Raw genomic sequence first — 21,616 nt, 5'->3', positions numbered from 1 at the left:
TTCAATTTGAGGTGACGTAACTGTGCACGTTCTCTTGACCCAGCATCCGTACACATATATACGGAATGCTTCAAAAATCATATCCAGAGAATTTAATAAAAGCTCACATCAGCGTGAATCAACTATTTATATTTTTAATACTTTTCGTGCATCAAAATAGAGATTTCAAATAGGAAAATATTTAAGAGTTGAAAATATACAAATTATATATGTATGTACACACACACACATTATTATAACAAAAAAAAAATATATATATTCCCCCATTTTTAATTTATAATAGAAGCAGCCATCCATTAAGCACCATATGTTTCTGACTACAGCTTTTAGACAATATAGCTACTGACTTTACCTCACATATATTTTCGAGAGATTATATTTTCTAGCAAAAAGAAATATCAAAATACTGCAATATTTAATAAAAAACATAACGCGAAGAGAATTCTCATTCGATCAACTTAGTCGCACTATATTTCCCGAGCTTCTTTTCCCTTTTCGCACTTTTCTTGTTTTTTTATATTCCCTGTTTCACATCTTTTTAATTATTCCACGCGATTTTTTCCTTCTCATATGATTAATTAAAATTTCATGGTTTTCTTATGTTCCAATCTATCTTTCACGCGATATTTGAACATTCTCGGTAAAATAAAAAAAGCTGCACTACAATCATTTCTTACGTGTAAGTAACTAATTATAAAGATACGATTGAAACATTAATTAATATGCGATTATTAATTAGGTAATTAATAATATAATAATTAATATTTCAGTTACTTACTGTTTGTATAAAGTAAAGAATGAGAAAATCGGAAAATTTTCATAAAATTTATCATTTATCATTACATTTTTACGTTCAAACAACAATAAATATAGAAAGTTTATTTCAAGGTTTGCAAAAATTGCAATACAATCGCATAGGAATTAATATGCAAATTTCATTTCTGACAAACGGAAACATCTTTCTTTTTAAAATATTTATTTTTATTAGAATTTTTTCTCTGAAACATAAGTCATTCTCTCTTTGTCAGTTGAATAATTCAATATTCGATATCTGCACGGAACGGAACCAATACCTATGCGGCAATCATGCATAACCAATTCGACGATATTAGGCTCTCGAATGCCTGTCTGTGTGTGCCGTTAGTTTATGAAATACGTACCCGTTTGCCGATCCCGTTTGCGGAATCCCATAAAATCAGATATTGCGGAGAGAGAAAGAAAGAAAGAGAGAGAGAGAGAGAGAGAGTAGCGCAAGCGTGTGTCGCGATATAGGATAGATCGCCAAAAATGAGAAAACAGAAAGAGAGAACAGAGGTGTAACCGGCGGTAGAAGCCACAGTGATTTCGATATCGACCGATCTCGAAACGATCACGAATCCGCATATCTTTGGCATTGCATTGTCGCGAATCGGTCGGCGCTTTTACGATCGGTGAAAAATCCGCGAATAATACCTAGACGATGTCTGCTTGTAAAAGGCGGCCGCCGTCACGTCACTGAAATGCGAAAGAAACACGAGCTATTTACCGTGCTCGTTCGGCCATAAAGTCGATAGATCGACGTGTCCGTCCGCGTTTAAGCGTAATTAAAAATACTCCACGGACACACAAGCGGAACGCTGACGAGATTTTATTTTTAAATCCGACCGTGGCGCATTCACGAGCCCTAATAGATGAGGCTGGAAATATCCAGGAAGTTGCTACCTCCGTGCCGGAGATGCATTGACGTCTCATTGATCCAATACGTCGTTATATCCTCGAGGATATTTTTTTTCTTTCTCCTCTCTTTTTCTCGTTTTCCCTTTATCTAATTTATTTAAAGCATAGCTTTAACACGGAATCTCACGAGAAACGGAAATTTACGTTAGTTTTCTTGCATCACATTCAAGATCCGACAAGTAAACGTTCGTGCTTGCTTTACAAAGATGAAAAATTTTCTCTACATATTTTCATACATTACAATATATAATATCGTGCTACTTGTTGATAATATCAATAATTCACAAATCGAAAACAGCTGATGGTCACAGTATTAGCGGTTTTTAAAAGGCACGAAAGGCTTATCGGTTCGAATGAAGAATGTAATAAGATGACGAGATAAAATGTTAAAGAGATTTAAAGTGAAATGATACGAGATTGAAAAAAGATTGTAGTACGAAGTTGAGATGGATCTGAAGAAAAGAAGCGTATTTACCGTCGATGTCGCAGTCACTATTCCCGATATATTCCTTTGAAATGTAAATGCAATTGCTGACGGCAAAATGTATCAAAGTGTCTCGTGCGCTTTAGGTAGCCATAAAAAAATAATACGACAAACGTGCGAAATGGACCGGGATTTTGTGTAATGGCATGTTCGAAGAATGATAACTAGATGCAGATTTCCGCCCTTTAATTTGTACCATTTCGATATAAAACGGGCGATCGGCGATCTGGCGCCGATTTCCAAGTGCCAACTCTTGAGGCAATCCTTTTTGCATATTCAATATTCATCTTTTTAGCATAAAATCACGACAACTTTATATCTTTTTTTAGCAAATAACGCATACACTTTGCATGGGATTTCTCATCATCCTCCGTGAGGGCATTACATTTTAAAAAGTAATTCAATAATTTAAACGTTTGCAAATATCTTTTACTAACTAAATCCTTTTCCGCTCTTTTTCGGAGATGCAAAATATTACACTGCAAAAATGCGAAAGACACCGAGCTCTACTTCTTATCGCGGGAGATGTGCGGAATATGTAAATTATATAAATTATTCAACCATGCTCCAATATTCAAATGTTCCCCATCCCCTTTTCTCCTCCACGCATAGTCGTAATGACGCTGTAACACTGCCGAGAGTGGAGAGTGAACCGAACCACGAGCCAGGCGATAACGAGGATCGAATTAATCAAATTACAGCCGCGTCATTTTCCCGCGTCTCGCAAAGCATCCTTCCGCTCGCGTGCGTCGCTCTTCATAATTATCACAATCATCGCGACTGCGATAACGACTCGCCCTTTTTCTTCCGTATCAAAGGAAAATTCATCGATTTCGGATCATCATTCGTCCACAAAAACGCGCACAGAAATGTACCTGCAATCGAGCGTGTCATGTACCAAGATCCATCTCTCGAAACGGAAAATAAGCGGTGTGTGCACGTATATTCGATACGGGGAGTTGGTGGATGAAGAGGGAGGAGAAGGGAGGTGAGAATGAGCGTGGGGAGAGACGGGGTGGGTGCGTGCACGCGCATGCACCCATCTATCGGTCATCCGTAACGCGCACGGGTACACTTTTGCCCCAGTAACCGACCCCTCCGTCGCTCCAGTTATCCGCCCTCGCCCGCGGCACGCATAAGCCGCGTATACGCGTATCATTTTTCCACGATGCGAAACGAAACACGCACGAACGCCCGCAACACTCGCATGAGATAAACGTGTGACGCGTCCCTACGAACACCATGTGTTTCCTAACGGCAATTTTTTTCATACCCCATTTTTTCTGTTTCTGCTTTGGGAACGCTTTTCTTCTTCTCGTCGCATAAAAACCTCTGAACAGTTCTTTCACTGTGAAAAAGTGAATATTTCGCGAAATTCTGTTTGCGTAGCTTTGTGGTGCTTGATTTTTACCAGTGCGCCATTGTATCCCCTGTTTTCTCTTCATCCACTATTATGATTTAGAAGTTATATGCAAGTGTCAAGTTTGATCAAAATATTGGAAAAGATACTTTAATATTAATATATAAAAAAAAAAAAAAATTTATTTATGTAACATTGTAGTAGTTTAGTTTTTACAATTAAATCTATTTTCTCAACATCTTAAAACAAGATAATAAGGGTGCTTTTTTTAGCTTCGAGATTAAATACCGTACGCGCGCGCGTTTAAAACATATCTTTATCTATATTTCAATTCGATCCAGCTTCATCTGACTTGATAAGTATATAGATATACTCTCTTGAGACTCGAGACTCGAGATTCGAACAACGGTGTAATTTTCCGAGACATGAACATTCATGATTTAATCGATGTCAATGTGCAGCGATAAGGATGTTTCACACGTTGAAACTCTGTTCGAACCTTAATTGTGGAAAGTGGAAATATAATTTTCGTGTGATAAATTTTCAATGTATCAAAAATATTCACGCCGCACTTGATTAACTTGAAGATTAGTGTGTAACAGGTTGATATTTTAAAATGATAAAATCTGCGACGCAGAGCGTGGCGGAGATAATTTTGTTTGCAACTGGCAGGAGAATTAAATTCTTTCTATCTCGACAACAACACAGATGCTTTTAATATCTGACCTTTACTTCGCTTTGAGTGCAGCTTATTTCAAACTTGCAACTTGAAAGCAAAACTACATGAGATAGTTTCTTCTTTAAAATCTCCAACAATAATTATTAATAATATATTATTTTTTATTAAAATTTTCTTGTTATTGTATAAATGTGATCCTTTTTCTATTTATTAGTAAATAACAATTGACAGATATCAATCATTTCTTTCTTTGTCGGAATATTATCATCATCTATCACCATTTTCCTATTCTGTCTGACATTTAATGTCCATAACTACTGAGCTCTTACGTTTGTCATTAATTATCGATTATCATGTTTAATAATCGCATAATTTATAATTGCAAAATAATTTCAACGATAGCTATTTACTAATGCAATAGTTGTTACATCTAAACGCGTTTATAGGAATAAAGTAGTAAACGCTTTGATAAGAAAAAATCTTGTTGAATTTTCTTTCAAAACCTCATATCCATTTTATACTCAAATATTCATAATGTCCGAAACAATCAACAACATACAGTATTAACATCATTGTTAACAATAATAACATTATTAATAAAATAGATAAAACTTTTTTAATTGAATTATTTTGTAAACATATTAAAGTTAAAAAACGTTAATCAAATATGTTTCTCTTGCAAAATAGTTTGCGGCACTGTTTTATGTATACGCTATATTTACGATGGAATATTGGAAATAATAAAAGCGATAAAACGATCGCAAATCGTTAGTTTTGCAAATAATAGCGCCAGGCAACGATATGGTCATCGGTGGCGAGCGTAACAATGACCGCTACTTGAATGTTTCAAATTGCCGGCCATCGTTCACAATTCTGTCGATATCCGATCTCTATCGGCTTTAACTCTTCACAGTTAACGACGACTATCCAAAATTGATAATAATCATCAATTAATCATATTTGTATGATATAAGCAACGAATTCCCGAATACCTAAGTATTTTAAAATGCACATGCGAGTTTACGTAGTTAAAACGTTCTCGATATCATTCATATGAATAAATTCGGTTTTCTTTCGTACTACAACGTTCATATTTCTTTGCGATATTTCCATCGCCCTAATTTCGCAGCTAATCGAATCACGTTTCCATTCGGGATGCCGGATTCGCGTGCTTCGTGACTTTACAATCCGCGCATACGCGAAATGAACAGTGCTCTTTCAGTCCTTATTCCATATTTGCAGAATTCTTCCTCCATGCTCTCGTGCAAGTCTGGCATCGTTCATCTCGTTAACGACGAGTGCTCACATCCATTAGAGGCGCGTGGTAGGTTATATATTTCACTTTCGCCAGGTTAAACGAGGAGCCGAGTATCACGCGGGGGTGGCCGAATATTACGAATGCATATTTGCTAACCGATATCAACGGCGCGGTTATTAATGGTCGTTATTAGATTAAAAATTGTCAACGTTTATCTATTAATCAAAAATCTCACACGTGGATTAAATTTTTCTTTTTGATATAAATCTCGACCGATAGTATTTTGCAATTTTTAATAAATATGAGAAATATACGATAATTAACGAAAGAGACAAAGAGAGAGAATGTGTGTGTGTGTGTGTGTGTGTGTTTCTCGTTTCTCCAAAAATATAAACAATTAGTTTTATGCTAATTAGATCTTCAAATTTCATTAATTTGACAGCGCGTGGAATATCATATAGGTAAAATTGTTAGTAATTATAAAAACAATTTTTATACGGATTCATTTATCAATCATGTTCCTTTATCAATAAAAGAGTCGAATGATCTCGAGTAGAAAATTCCATTGCAGTCAACGCTCGCGGCTTTACGATGAGAATCGCCGATAAAACCGGATTTACGGTTTAAAACCGTCCGTTCGCGTACGCGATAGTCGACGCTCGATGATCGGCAAAACTTGGCACGGTTTGGAGTTTTTTCAAACGATGACGATTACGCGCGTATAATGCCGACGACCGGAACCGCCACGATCGAAGACAAGTGTTAAGAACCGTTCACGTCGATTTTATTGCCGGGGACGATGTGCAGCAAGTGCAGTGAGTGCTGCCAAGGATCTAGGCACAGTGTGGATGCTAGCCCCACGCCAGGCTCCGATTCCGAGGCTTCAGGTAACGATAGCTGATTGTAAGGACGGGAAGTCGACCGCCGATCTCGCCATTATTTTCGTTACAATCTCTGATAATCCGAACCGAGTATCCGTTACTATTTCCATCATTTTTTCTAATTCGTATTAAAAATATTGATATCATAGGACGTATAACGAGTGATGTTTAATTGTTTCTAAAATGAATAAATCGATTTAAATATGAATGTTCAAAACAAATCTAGAAATAAAAAAAGCCAAAAATGTGTCAATGTGTTTTCAGATTTAAATCGATTAAATAGAAAATCTCTTATCATTAGCAAAACAAAATAAATATTTTTCTATATATTTCTTTTATCATTAACGATTATTAATTATCAATATATGAAAAGTATAATTTATTTTGAAAAATCCAAAAATGATCATTTTATCCCGTAAAAAATATCTTTTGTAAAAATACCGATAATGGAACAAGGCGAATTTTTTATATATATTCGTATTACGCAATACTCTTTCGAAGAAAGTAGCTCGATTAAAGTTCAAGCTGGTAAAACAAGTTGTGTGAGTTTCGGATTACTTCACTTTGCCCTATGAATTTTCTCTTTGCTTTCGTTCGGTCCCCCTGTTTCTTTGCTTGTTCTTCTTTCGTGATAATCTCGACGCGCTTCGATCTTCGCCGTGTTTTGCCTACTGAAACAATTTTTGTTTGCTTCTCATCGAATAAAGTTTATTTCGAGCGTTCTTTCAATGGTTCAATAGCTACAGACACTGCTCAACTTCAGTTAAAGTTTATATGCTTTTCTTTTGATATCGCTTGCTTTCGTGATCAAACTGTAAGGCTGATAGAATATAAAAAAATATTCCAATTACATATATTGGATGATTGCATAAGTTCGTGCCCGATTTTCATAGATGGCATTACTTCACTTTGCCCTATGAATTTTCTCTTTGCTTTCGTTCGGTCCCCCTGTTTCTTTGCTTGTTCTTCTTTCGTGATAATCTCGACGCGCTTCGATCTTCGCCGTGTTTTGCCTACTGAAACAATTTTTGTTTGCTTCTCATCGAATAAAGTTTATTTCGAGCGTTCTTTCAATGGTTCAATAGCTACAGACACTGCTCAACTTCAGTTAAAGTTTATATGCTTTTCTTTTGATATCGCTTGCTTTCGTGATCAAACTGTAAGGCTGATAGAATATAAAAAAAATATTCCAATTACATATATATAGCGCGAAATTATTATTTGCTTCTGCCTTTATTCGCGATATTAATCACTAATTGCCGAGAAATCTTTTTTTACTTTAAAAATTAGTTTCTCTATAGATTTTTGTAACTATTAAACAATTTTATAAAATTTGTATTTAAAGATATCTGTCTTATTCCACTTTATCGTGGCACTGCTTTATCGTGGCTTTATCGTGACTTCTTGTAGCAAACATTTATATAGCGAAAGTTAATGAAAGAGGTATAAGAGGCACTTCTACATGATTCCAGTAACGATATTTTATTATAACACAATAAAATAATATAAACTTTCGCAAAGTTAGATTAACGACAACAAAGCGTAATAAGGATGCGGAGGTGGTGTCAGAGCTTTCGTGACTTTACTTTATTTTATCACAATTTCTCCTCTTCCCTGCGAGCTCAAATACGTTCGCACATTTCTCTTCGTAACTTTGTCCTCTCGTTGATTTCATGTTCAGTTTTTACCATGCTTACCAAAAAAATGCTTACAGACATTAATTTTTCAATTTTCAAAATCGACTTTATCGAAAAATATTTTATTCCATATATATTATATATATATATACATGGAAACATTATTTTTCAGCTTGTATTATCCACTATAAAAGATTTGTGTGTAAAAATTTCTTCATATAAACATAAGTTTTTATATCAAGGGGTGACGTTAACTTGACGTAAAAGTGGCGACATATTCTCGCTCAATCTTGTATATCGTCATGCGTCGCATAACATATCGTACGCGATAGTAATAACGTAACTAAACTTTTCTATATAGCATCTGTCATTGGGTACGAATATTTTCGAGTATTATGTTCGATATCGAGATTTATTGTTAGATCCTCTCATAGATATATTTTATCGGTTTTCTCTTCGCACATTTTACCTCAGTTCAATCTGTTTTCCTCATTCGCTTTTCCTCCAGCGAATTTCCCATTCTGTTATGGCACTGGCTATTTCTCGGCGTACACAAACTCTTCTTTGTACGAAGTGGATAGAAAGTATTCACGGAGCTCTTTCTGAAATATGAGTATTCTGAGACGTATGCCGTCGATTTTTTACCACTCCCTCGCGGTTTCTTTGTCAGAGATTTTACACCATACAAACTTGTGAATAATGCTCGTGTGTGCAAATTGAAAGAACGAATCAACGACAGCTAATCGACAAAATCAGCATTTAAATTTATATTGAATGCTTGATGCACGTGTGAAAAGAAATGACATAATATCCAAATAATTTATAAATAATTATTAAATAAATATCAATCATTCGTTTAGCCATTTTATAATGACCAGTAATTAAAAAAAAAAAAATAGTATTATCTTCTGTATACTTTATAATCTATAAGTTTATATCGGCTTGATCTTAATAGATCTTAATAAAATCTTGCAAAGTTCGCTTATATGTCATACATTTCATATCATGACCGAGTATCACGATAATCCGTCTACCTAGAAGACAGTAATCAGGATTATTTCCTCGCTGAGTTTAATCCCGGGTCTGCGGCATTTTATCTTTAGGTGCCGCGTTTATTACTAAAATCTCTAGATAATAGATGAGGGATGACAAAGGAAATTATTTTGGTTTTATTACGATCATCCTTCTCTCTTCAAACAACTTTATATATTTTTAAAAAATATATGATATTCACGCGATATAATATTATATATAATAATATATCAATATGTACGTGGTATACAACAAATATGTAATAATACAGAAAATATTATCATTTATTTAACCGGTTATCCCAATTTTCATATAAATTTAACGCAAACTCCAACATCCACTCGGTCTTTCAATTGACACGCAAACAGCACACATGCACAATGCGTGCTAACTACCATGTGTTAATTTTCATTGAAAAATATTCTGCGGTACAATCGCGCCGATCGCTTTTTTACCGAAAGCGACATGTTTCGCCAATTACGCGACAGCGATCATCTGCAACGCGGGATCCGCGAAATCACACGTATCGCGAAATACCCATTGTCGACAGAACGATCAATTGATGACGTAGACATAGAGCACTACAATTTCTGTTTCCGAGCTTGGCGTACGTACCATCGTATAACGAACGTTCTTTCTAGAGAATCGGAATATAAATTCCGTTTACTGTGCCAAACGCGCCGTGAAAAAGTCCCGAATTCTCAACGGACTCGTAAACAGAGTCTATACGTTTCAAAAGAAAGTGATGAAAAAGTATGCGAGAGGCTTCTTATCCGTACCGAAAAGATGTTCACCCTTTTTCGCTTTTCTTAATATCAGCACTTTGATATCATTGTTTTATCTAAAATTAGCGATTTACCCATGCCTTACTTTTGCGGTCAAGATATCTGCAATTATTATATTCATGCGCGCATAAAAAGTGCTTTTAAAAGATTACTTATTTTTAATTGCTTATTAGTCGTAAACATTATTATTTTAATATTGTATTTAACTCAAGAAACTCGTCGACAAAACTATAATTAATATATTTCTTCCTCCCCCTCCCTCCCTCGTATAAACAATAGTAAACGCGTTAAAGACGTAGAGTAGTATTATTAATGAGTATTGGCCTGCTAAATGAGCTTCCTGAAGAAAATGGGTCATCATGGTATAAATCTAAATTCATATCTCCCGCATGGCTGAGAATGCGGAAATAGTTACATAGAAGATCCTTATAAATTTACATAGTCAAGTACATATGCACCATCAACTCGGATAAGCAATAGCAACATAACACAATATATATACACACACGCACATGTATAACCGTATGTATACAATCGACATAAAATATGCGTGACTCGCATTTGCGTTACAGCACATGCATATATATATAAACATAAACACGCGCATAAAACATGCACAGAATATCCATAATCAATTACATGCAAAGAGTGTTGATATTTTAATTATTAATTATTGCAATATAAAAATATATGTGATTAATATTTAATATACAAATTTTTTCCTCTTTTTGCAATTCCATATCCTTTACGTTTCCGGAGACATAAAAATGTATAAAAAGATCCATAGACGATAACTTACTTAAGCCTGGAACATCCTATGGATGTAGATACGCGACGCACAGGATATACGCACAGTCGATATACGATGTTCGATTTACAGTTTGTCACGTGTGTACGTGTGTGTGTGTGTGTGTGACAACGTGCGCTTTGCATAAATATATATACGCACGTAGTGTACGCATGTGTCCCTATGCACGCGCGCATGCATACGAGATGCATCTCTGTTCGATTTCGCGCTTTAGTTTGCAGTTTGTCATATGTCGACGTGCACTTTGCATAAATATACGAAGCGTGCAAATATATGAGACGGGACGAAAAAAAAGGTCTCGAGCATCGTGAGAACGCTCGGTTGATTTTCGCGCGATTATGCATGCGTGGCCACAGCTTTATATGGAAGGTATACAAATGGATTCATATATTCAGGTAAAATATATACAAGAAATATGTATATATTTTAATTTATAAAACACTTATCCAACAATTTGTAGAGGGTGCGTTCTAAATCATGGATATCAAAAATTTTCTTTTGCAAAAATATATCGAGATATACGCAGAATAAAATCTTTTCGTATGAGACTTTTCTCGAGAAAATTGATTCTAAGAATTGTAAAATTAATAACATTAATTTTTTTAAGCTTGAATGATTTCCACGACTTTTAAACGATAAAATTTAAATAGTGAGGAAAAAATAGCAGAACTATGATAATATGAGTCTCTTTATACACACACGCACACACACACTTTTCCGTTTATAGATTTTTTTATAGTGACATATCGATCGCATACAAACTCACAACATATTATCAACGATTGATCGAGGAAAATAGTTCGCAAATTTTTCAAAGTATTCTTTTACATTTTCTCAAGTATCTACTAGTTTGGAAAGTATCATATACGAGGATGGCGGATTTCAACTAGGCCTCTGCAATATCCGTAACTTTTTGAAATTCGAACTTTAGTCGGTCCGGAACTTTCCGATACTAGTTACCACAAAGTTTCTAGAAACTCCCAAACAAGTACCTTACCATACTGTAATAATTGTAAATTTGCTGGAAACCAATATGTGCCTTTTTAAAACGAAACTGATTCATTTCTATATGGCTATTTAATCATATATGTATATGTAATCTATTATATAGAAAATAAAAAAAAGATAGTATTTATTATTGTAGCTAGGAAAAGATATATAGATATGGAAAAAAAAATATTATAGCAAGACAATTCAAAATTATGGTTGCATCCACAAATATTCTAGATACTTATAGAATATAATTTATAATTTTTGCGTATATAATATATATTTCGCAAAGAAATTATATATCTCTAATTATTTTTTTGTCGTCAACTTTAAGTCGTCTACATATTGCTTTCCCATTAATAATTTTTCTTAATCGCTATTTTCTCTGTTTGTTTATAGAAGAAGAGTGGAATCCAGATGGCAAGGGGCGACAGTCCAATGATACCGGTGAGTTTCAATGTCTTATACAAATTTATTCGCAAATGCAGTCCGGAATTCAGCCTCTCTTTTTTTTCTGCTGCTTGCTTTAGTTAATTTAATTGTATGTATTATATCATTGGTTGTTAATTAATTCCATTTTTATTTTTTCGATAATTTTCAACTGACAATTAAGAGAAAAAAAAATGAGATTTTTAAGTATGTTCCATAAGATGTAAAAAATTCGGCCGGTTAAACCGAATAAATGACAAATATGCTAATAAGATTATTCAATCAGCGTAAAAATGTGAGGAATTTTGCCATCGGCTTTTCTTGCATCAAAGTAGCTAAATTTGTAGCCACACAAATGGCCATCTATTTGACTTCCTAGTCATTATTGTCTCACGAGATCGACTATTCCATGAAAGGATTATCCAGATTGCATTGCCTGCAATCGCCTTTGGCTCCCTCCTTTCCTCTCTTTCGCTCTCGCCTCCTCCTTGGCCTTTAAGTAGACGCATTACGAGCTTAACTTAACCCTCGGAATTAGCGAGGTCTCAATCAGGTTTCCCGAGTTCAAGTTTCACCCTCTCCCTCCGTTTATTCTCTCAAGTGACTGCACCTTTTTCCCTCTCCCCTTCCTCCGTTTGTAGGCCATGAAATTGATACGCGCCGAGCCTCTCGTCTTTATCTACGAGCCCACCCTGCTGCAACTACAGCAGATTCACGGCACAAAGTGATCGCCTTACAAGGAAACGCTCCAAGTTATGCCGAGTATTTTTAACTTGGAACTAAAACAGATACAATCACGTATACACACGAATAAAGAATATTTTGATACATATTTTTTCTTTATTTTTCGCTAAACGTGAAAATTTTTATCACATAATTATCTTTTCTGTATCTACACACATATTTTATAATCTATTCTATTTTAGTGTTAATGCAAAACGACATGACGATAAAATTGCAATAGAGATGATAAAAATTCTCCTAATTGAATACGCTCACCAAAAAAAAAAATATTCTATTCAAAAATAACTTTGCATATGCGCACGCATGCATCGATTACATTAATTTCTCATATAAATCATATAATGATAATGTAAAGCAATCGTTGAAATATATTACATTACGTTATATAACGATGCATATTTTTATCTCGATAATCTTTTGTAACTTAATACACCTTTGTTTTATTTATTGTCTTCATTTGTGACTTTAAAATGATCCATAAAAAACTATCCTTTTGATACAGTCGATGCATCACACTGATATCAGGATAAAAGATTGTAAGATTAATTACGATATAAAAAGAATAAATATTATATATTTACAAACTGAATATAAAATTTCTTTTTAAAGCGATTCGAACGTAGAAATGTTATTTGAAGTAATGCTTTATCCGAATTTTGTATCTTCGCTCTTGCAAAATTTCTTTTTTCAACCCTCGAAAATTGTTTCGCGAACCGGGGATAATTCCCCGTGGGGTAAAACTCCGCGGATAACCCATCGACGTACCAGCTCCCGACGATGATAATCTTCGCCTTCATAGGAATCGACGTCGTCGAGATGGCGTGCAGAGTCCGACGCCGACGCCGACGCCGACGTCGGCGTCGTCAAATCGACGCGCCTCTGACGAACACCTCGCGCAACTTGATTCTTTTAAAAAGGACATTTCACCACACCCTATTATCAGTTTTACATTGATGAGACATCAAAAGAATTTTTTTATTAGCGAAAAGTGAGGAGTAACCAGTCATATTGTGATAAAATCTCTTTTTTTTTTGCCATGTATATAAATAATATTATCGTAAGATGATCGTTGTTGAAATAAGCAAGCAATTTCTGGTTTTATAATTAGAATAATTTTTACGAGACAATGCAGATAAACAGGGCTTCAATTATACTTTTATTCCTTCTTTAAAATAGGTATATATATCAGATCTATGCTGAATAATTTTTTATGTATTGTAATAATAATATTTCCATTAATAAAAAACCACATTTTATATAATTGTATCTTTCCAATCAATAATTTAAAAAAAATATTACGTAATATGAAATCTACAATTATCACATCGTGATACGATTAAAAAATTGTTATATGCATGACTAATTCTAATTAAAACAGAACGCAACATTCGTTACCTTCTCGCTACAAAATCGATTCGACGATAATACGATAAACTCATTTTCCGTTTCCCGTACGCCCCCGCAACACGATTGGATGAACATTCAAATTCGCGCAGCGACGCCAAATGCAATTAATCCAATCGATACAGAGCTTACTTTCTTCAATAATAGCTTAATCATTCAATCTTAAACACAACTGTCTAAGAAATGTTAAAAGTGCAACTGATATTTTTTAAATATATTAAAAGTGAAGTAATTCTTTTAAGAGAAATAAATAACTTTCACATAGAAGAAATATACATCATAAATCTTTTTAGAAACTGTTTGAGAAAATTATTTTAAGAATAATATTCATTTTTTTACAACAGGTCTGCTACCTTTCGTTGGAATAAATTAATGCACACGTGAAAATAATATGTTTATGTATGGCTATACAACTTACCCAATTCTTACTACTTAAAATTGTTTTTGGGATAAAGTAAAGGGTTGAACAGCCTTTCGGGTCAAGGGTTAAACCGTCGACCGTCGATGTGAACGACGAGAACATGCCGCCACCAAACAGCTTATCGCCTTATCGCTTGTGCAAGCACGATGATAAAGAAGAGACCGCCGTGAGCTCGCCTCCCCCACTTTCTCTCCCACTATTCGGCCCCCACAAAGCGGCGACGCGGCGCGGATTCTCCGTCAACTAATATTGATTATAAAACCGGCGGCAGTGGCGGCGGCGGCGGAGGTGGTGGTGGTGGTGGTGGCGGTGGCGGCGGCGGCGATGGCGACGGTTTCTTTGCTTCCTTTTTTTTCTTTTGCCCACCGAAGCCACGGGCGGTAGTACACGCGCACGAGACACAATACGCCCGTAGTGTGCGTCGTGGCGGCGGCGGCGGCGGTGGCGGCGGTAGCGACAGCGGCAACGACGGCGGATTACTCTCGTCAAGAGTTACCGGAGGTATGACCGGTTAGCTCGCGGTGAAGTGAATAAAGGCCTCATCAGGTCAGACATATAGCGAAGAGTCTCCGTCTCGTCTGTGATCTACTCGTTTCGTCGTGCGTCGCGTCCCGTTTTCGCGTCCGCTCCGGAAACCCGCGTACGGACACTCGCGTACAGCAACGTCTCCGACCTGAGAGAGGGTGCATTGACTCCGGACGCAATGTAAGTAAACGGAAGTAATATCGTGGTACCCCACGCGCGAATTCTTAAAGCAACGCAACGATTTATCTTTTACTCTCTTCTCGTCAATGGTTTTCATTATGAAATTTCCCGATTGTTTCGACATTTTTGATAAGTGTGCTTTTTCGAACAGAAAAGACTAGACAATGAAAGATTAATTCGTGAAAAACGTATAGGCTTTTGAGAACTATAGTAGTCATTATGTCTTTCGTATATCTTTTTTGCGAGAGTCTTATGTAAAAATGAATTTTCTTTGAATAATATGTGAATGAGTTGATATTTTATAATATCAGTTCAGTATTATATTTTAGTGAAAAATAATTTAATGTGAATTAATTAGCTGTGTGTATAGAAAGTATAGTTCTGTATTATAGAATGATTTAATTTTCAAAATATAATATATTAAGTCATGTAAAAAGAAAGAAAGAGAGAGAGAGAGAGAGAGAGAGAAAGAGAGATAGGACCTTTTATCAAACATTAAATATTGTACAAATATAAAATGTAAAATGTATTAAAAGTCTAATAATTGTTTGACGCAATTCGTTGTACATATTATTAGAATTTATCGATATCTTATGTTAGAAATGCAATATTTCGAGATAAATAGACGTCGTGATATCGACATTTGAAGAGACTGAGACAAGATAGCACATTTGATATTAATGGAATGTTTAAAGTTTAAAACTCTCTACTCTTGGATACTTACTCCTTGTTGAACTTTTTTCTGCTGACTTATCTTTTCAAAAGAATTTCATCAGTAATCTACAGAGATCGTTGACACCTCGTGAATCATAGCGGACTGCAGTTACACTTTTACGTCAACTGAAACAGAAGAAATATTATTTTCATTACCATGACATGAAAAATAAAATACTAATATATCTGAGAACAAATTTGATTTGATTACGATTGAATTACATGTACAGAAATATAAATAATAAACATCAAACTGAGCACATGGTGAAATGTAACATACGAGATACGATAACTTTGTAAAAATCGAGGTATTATTTTAAGATAAATATTTTTAACAAATATTTTTTACGAGGTGTTTTTTATAAGATATTTTTCACAAAAGCTTGTGGTATCAAATTCTCGAGGGAAGCAACGATTTTTCGGCGCTTAACGTAATTATCAATTTCAAACGCAATAGATAAACCGCACATAATCGCGTATACTCAGATACGGTATACGAATTGGTATTATCGCCTGAAGGCATGGGCGCGAGCCGGTAATATTATTACGCGTTTCACACAGGCTTTATTACAAAAGCAGAGTACCGTATCGCGTTCGCGAGTTTCGCTACATCGCCGGATTATTGTTCCTCTTTGGTGTTAATATCTCGTCGCGTTTGGTTGATCGTTGACGTGCAATAAGATTAAAGCGGATAGAATCAAAGTAATAAAAGCGAGCCCGCGGCTAATTGTATCATACTTTGGACGTTGCACGCGCCGCGAAACGGTTATATTATTGGTTAATTGCACGAGGAGGGGAGGAATATACATGCTACGCTATTACAGAGACAATCGCAGCTATCTAGTATCGGTTTATTGCATCTTTGATACTCTCGAAGCATATGTCTTCTATACGTGCAGCGATTCGAAAACCACCAATTACAGTTCATTAGACAAACGATGTAATAATACAATCGAGCAAATAACAAGGTAGACATTCGTGAATTGCAATATAATTGACTTTAGCGGTTTGGCTTTAGACAACGAACATTTATAATTAAATATAATAAAAGATGTAAAAGAGATATATAACAGTTTTTAAATATTATTCTCTCTCTTGCGAGTTTATGTCATTAAATTCACTTTTGCAAATTGCTGAAATAAACCATCTTATTTACATATCTCAAAACAATAATAAAAATGATATACTCTTTTATCTCTAGAATATCTTTTTTTTACATAATTTTTTTCCTACAGCGAGTATGAAGTGGATAATATGATGAAAGGACAAGTCATACAAAACATTTAATTAAGTCGAGAAGATTTAGTCATAAAAAATCGGGAAGCTGATATCATTGTTGATCTTTCGCTCATCCGTAACGACCTTTGATGGCGACTCGCAAAGCTAATACGAATCGATCTCGGATCAAGATTGATCGATCGAATCGGACAGACGCTTCCTCTGTTTTATCAGTTATAGACCGGAATGGACGATGTGTGAGCTACGAGACCGAGACGAGAGAACGAGGTGCTTCCTGCTAGTTTGGGACTACGAGCCTTGACGACGCCGACTTGGGTTCCATTCATATTCAAACGATATTTCATCGAAGACACACACGAAGTGTAGTCTCGTTTGAGTGAAGTCGATTCCCCTTTTGTCGGTGTCTTCCGGCGTAAAATCGATATGTCGATAGCATGCGCGCTTACGTTTCCGCGTAAGATATATGTATATACGCGATCATTCCGCTAAAATATCTCCGCGGGGGAAACTTAGCTAATAAATATCTCGTTGGCAAAGGATATATGTCCGTGTTTTGTGTAGGAAGTGTGTGTGTGTTGAGGATATTCATAAGAGAGCGCGCGTGATACATTTCGTTTGTGAGAGTTTGTCTTTAATAACAGTATGTCAAAATAACATCTATAAAAACTACGTAGAAACTTACGTTGGCGCGCTCTAATATAAGTAATAGATACATATCCCCTATTGTAATCCGCTCAGAATATATAAAACGAATGTATAAATGACCAAAGTTTGCAACGTGGTTACATGTTTGTACGTTTCTAACTTTGTTACGTCAGTCGTCATACATCGTAAAACTAAATTAAATGTTATATGAATATGTTCGTTATAAAAACTCTTGCATAAATATAATTCGATCGTAAAAAAGAAAAATAGTAATTATTAAAAACATGTGCTTATTTTTAATAGTACTTTGAATAGAATAAAAGCCATTACAGGTTGTCAAATTAAATGCGTTATCTTGTATATTTACAATTCGCCCTTTTTACTTAAATAGTATTATACATTTAAATTATATGAAATATATTTAAATATGGCCACTGTGTTTCAATTATATAATGCAAAATCTCTCATAGATGAGATATTTTAGTATAAAAGAGCGATTTTGTTAGAATCGAATGCTATATGCATAGATACAACAATCGTCATAAACGCATCGTTTCATTTTATGTTTCGTTACGTTTCACGTTCCGTTTGGGACATTATTACGCTCGAGAGACACGAAAAAAAAAAAAAGCTTTCTATTTTATCGTCTCTCTAAATTTGCGACTTTGTAACGGGTGACCCCTTTTTCGCACGTAAAATATATCACGAAATTTTTATAAAGTTTTATTTTCATATGTCGTACGCGTGTATTTTATCGATTCGCAATATCTATGGCACTCTTGATTAAATCGTTTCTTGTTTTGTTTTTTTTTTTATTTTAATGACATATTTAACATTTAATCAGTTCACGTATAAATAGTATAAATCTTGTGAAAAGTTGCAACTGCCGTTTTTTCTACAAGTCGATATCAAGGTAGCAACATTGTATTATTTGTACTATTTGAAACTGACAAACTGAGAAGAAGTGTCGCGCAGTAAGGAAAAAAAGTAAGCTTAAAAAGTTTCGATTTTGAAACTTTTGGAACGGGACCCGTATTTTATACATTTGCACACATATTCGCGCACAAAACTACTTACACGCACGTGTTTCCATATAGTATTTTTTACCTTTTGCAGCGCGAAAACATTTGCAAAGTTATAGTTTCAAACAAGAGCACACATATATATTATATAAACTTTTTGCTTTTCGCTCCCAGCAACGGTTCGAAGCAGGAAACGTTTACAAAAATCTTGAGATTTGAAAAATTTGCCAAAGGATGATTCGCATAATTTTGAAACTACAATTGCTACTTTTTCAAGCGTAAGTGCATTATATATAATTTTTAATAATTCTGTTAATTTTATTATTCTCACATAAATATTTCATATAATTTTCTCATTATCGGATTCAAATCCAAAAATAATAAAAATAAGAAACGATAGAGCCTTGCACTTATTTCGTAACTTTTCAACGCATGTATTAAAAAGTTGCATAATAAGCTTGTGGATCTTTCTTTAAATAATCTTTGGAAATTTCATTGTTTCTAATATCCAACGTAAGAAATAAAAAATATCACAGACACTGAAAAGATTAAAAAAATAAATGAAGACGTCGAAGTAAATATGGAGTTATATGAACGGCGTCTATAAAATACGGCGAAGGAACCTCGAAAAACCTTCGACTCGAAGCTCACCGGCTAAATCCGCCGGCACGATACTATCTCGCAAACAGGCGAGTCGATAAAACACGTACACATGTGTATGTGTATGTGTGCAAGCGACGGTCTCTCCTCCGCAAGCTGTTTTATACGCAGTCCGAAAGTGATATAGATTTTTTCGCTCCGCACGCACTCGATGGCGGGCGGAGTGGCGCCTATACAAACATATAACACGCACGAACGCATACGCGTAAGCCGTCGAGTCAGCGATGGTATTCGCATAATCGATACGGAAGAGGTGGAATTAAGGGAATAACGAATGCACCGTCCCAATATAGACTCGCGCCACGCTTTCGCTTTACTAAAGATTCGCCTTCTCTATTTGCCTTCCTCGATTTCCCCTTTTCCGCATCAAAGCATCCTGATTTTTATACGATTACCCAACATCGTAAGACTTGGAAATGGTATCAGTAATTTTAAAACAGAATGAAAATCTCTAAATAATTTTTGAGTAAATTCTTAAGAATGAATCAAACAAACATTGCTCGGTTATCTTTGAAATTATAGTATTTATTCTTTTTAATAGATTTTATCATAATTGGTATTACAAATTAGATGCATTTTAATTGTCGACACAGTCCAATTATCTTGAGAATAGAGAGGAAGGCGGACTTGTTTGTGCGTAAGTCCATCTGCTTATTTTAAAAAAGTGAACGAGTGGTCGTCTGGAATTACTGACTCAACTCGAACAATTAAGGAGAATTAACGCGCACCATGCTTTTAACTCTTTCGTTCGATGAACTTGTGCTTAAAAGAAGCCGTACAATTTGAGAGTATAAGTCTTTCGCGAGCTCACCGACGCAACAGCGCGTAAAAGTGTTGATTCATCGAGCACGCAAGGGCATGCACTTTCATTGATCTACGCGAAATGTCTCAAGTAATTCATAAAACAAATTTTCATTAATTAATTTTTTATTAAAAGTAAGTGACATAAAAATTACTAATGCAATATCTTTCCGTTGGAATAAAATAATAATTAAATATACATTTTTTTTACGAATTCACTATTGTTCCATCATGCAAGTCCAAAATTGAATTAAATTTTAAATAATTGCTAAAAATATCGATCTGCATCTCAAATGGCTCTTATGTTCTTTAATTCAAGGAAATACACCAAGGTTTATAAATTTGCAAAAAATGTGGTAAAATTATAAGGAATGAAAATTTAACAGACAGCTTTATAATAATAGACAGCTTACGATTAATCAATTTTAAGAAGAAAACATGGAAGTTCCCATCACAATCGGAAGCGTCACGGTTTCTTTGATTTTGTACGTACAAACTGCACAACTTTTATATTAAGCAAATATTGTTACGACCTGACGCAAGAAGCCGATAAAAAACTGTAATTTTTTAACTTTTCTTCGTTTTTAACATAAAAGCGCAAGGTTCCCACTTTGTTGATGTATATACTTTAATCGTGGAAAAGGATTTCTCATTTCATGTAACCAATAAAAAAATTTCGGTGTACAAAAATATAATTATTATGGCCGGTAAAACAGGACAGTCCGGCATCCTCTTAAATTGAGATATTTCCAGCCAATCGACGATTATGCACGTCGAGACAGATTATGCGCTAGACACTGAGTTCGTTGACCTTATACCAACGAAACGTGATAAATCTTTCCCGAAATATTTGCAGCGAATTACGCAATGGATATTTTTCATGCTATTTCTCATACTTAAGACTTTTTTTTTCACTATCCATCATTAAACTCTCAATACGTCTCACTTGAGGGAGAGAAAAAGAGAGAAAGAGATACGCGCATTTATATTTTCGATACATCCGAGACACGATATTCGGCCGTCGAGTATCGGAAGGAGAAATAGAGAGGGATACGATACAGAAGAATACTTTCGCGCGTATTTTTGGCCGACGATAATCGATAAGCGCGCCCTGCCCGAGAGTCGCTGAAATGCTATTGTCCCATTGTGTCAGTAATTTCGCTTCGGCTAAGGACAGACGATACCTTTCCGTCGGAATGCCG

General features: G+C 35.1%; 1 protein-coding gene across 2 annotated transcripts in view; it reads left to right on the top strand.

Annotated features, from left to right (window-relative positions):
- LOC115237664 overlaps window positions 1-21,616 on the top strand; it is a 106,704-nt gene that overhangs the window by 76,674 nt on the left and 8,414 nt on the right. For both annotated transcript variants that reach the window (XM_029810862.1, XM_029810863.1), the window contains exon 5: window positions 12,030-12,077. In XM_029810862.1, coding sequence (XP_029666722.1) covers window positions 12,030-12,077 — 48 coding nt within the window. The remainder of the gene's footprint in view (window positions 1-12,029; window positions 12,078-21,616) is intronic.

This window comes from Formica exsecta, unplaced genomic scaffold (genome assembly GCF_003651465.1).
Source record: "Formica exsecta isolate Colony F162 unplaced genomic scaffold, ASM365146v1 scaffold303, whole genome shotgun sequence".
Taxonomy (NCBI): Eukaryota; Metazoa; Arthropoda; class Insecta; order Hymenoptera; family Formicidae; genus Formica; species Formica exsecta.
The sequence above is the reverse complement of the archived record's forward strand: the minus strand, read 5'-3'. Positions and strand labels throughout refer to the sequence as shown.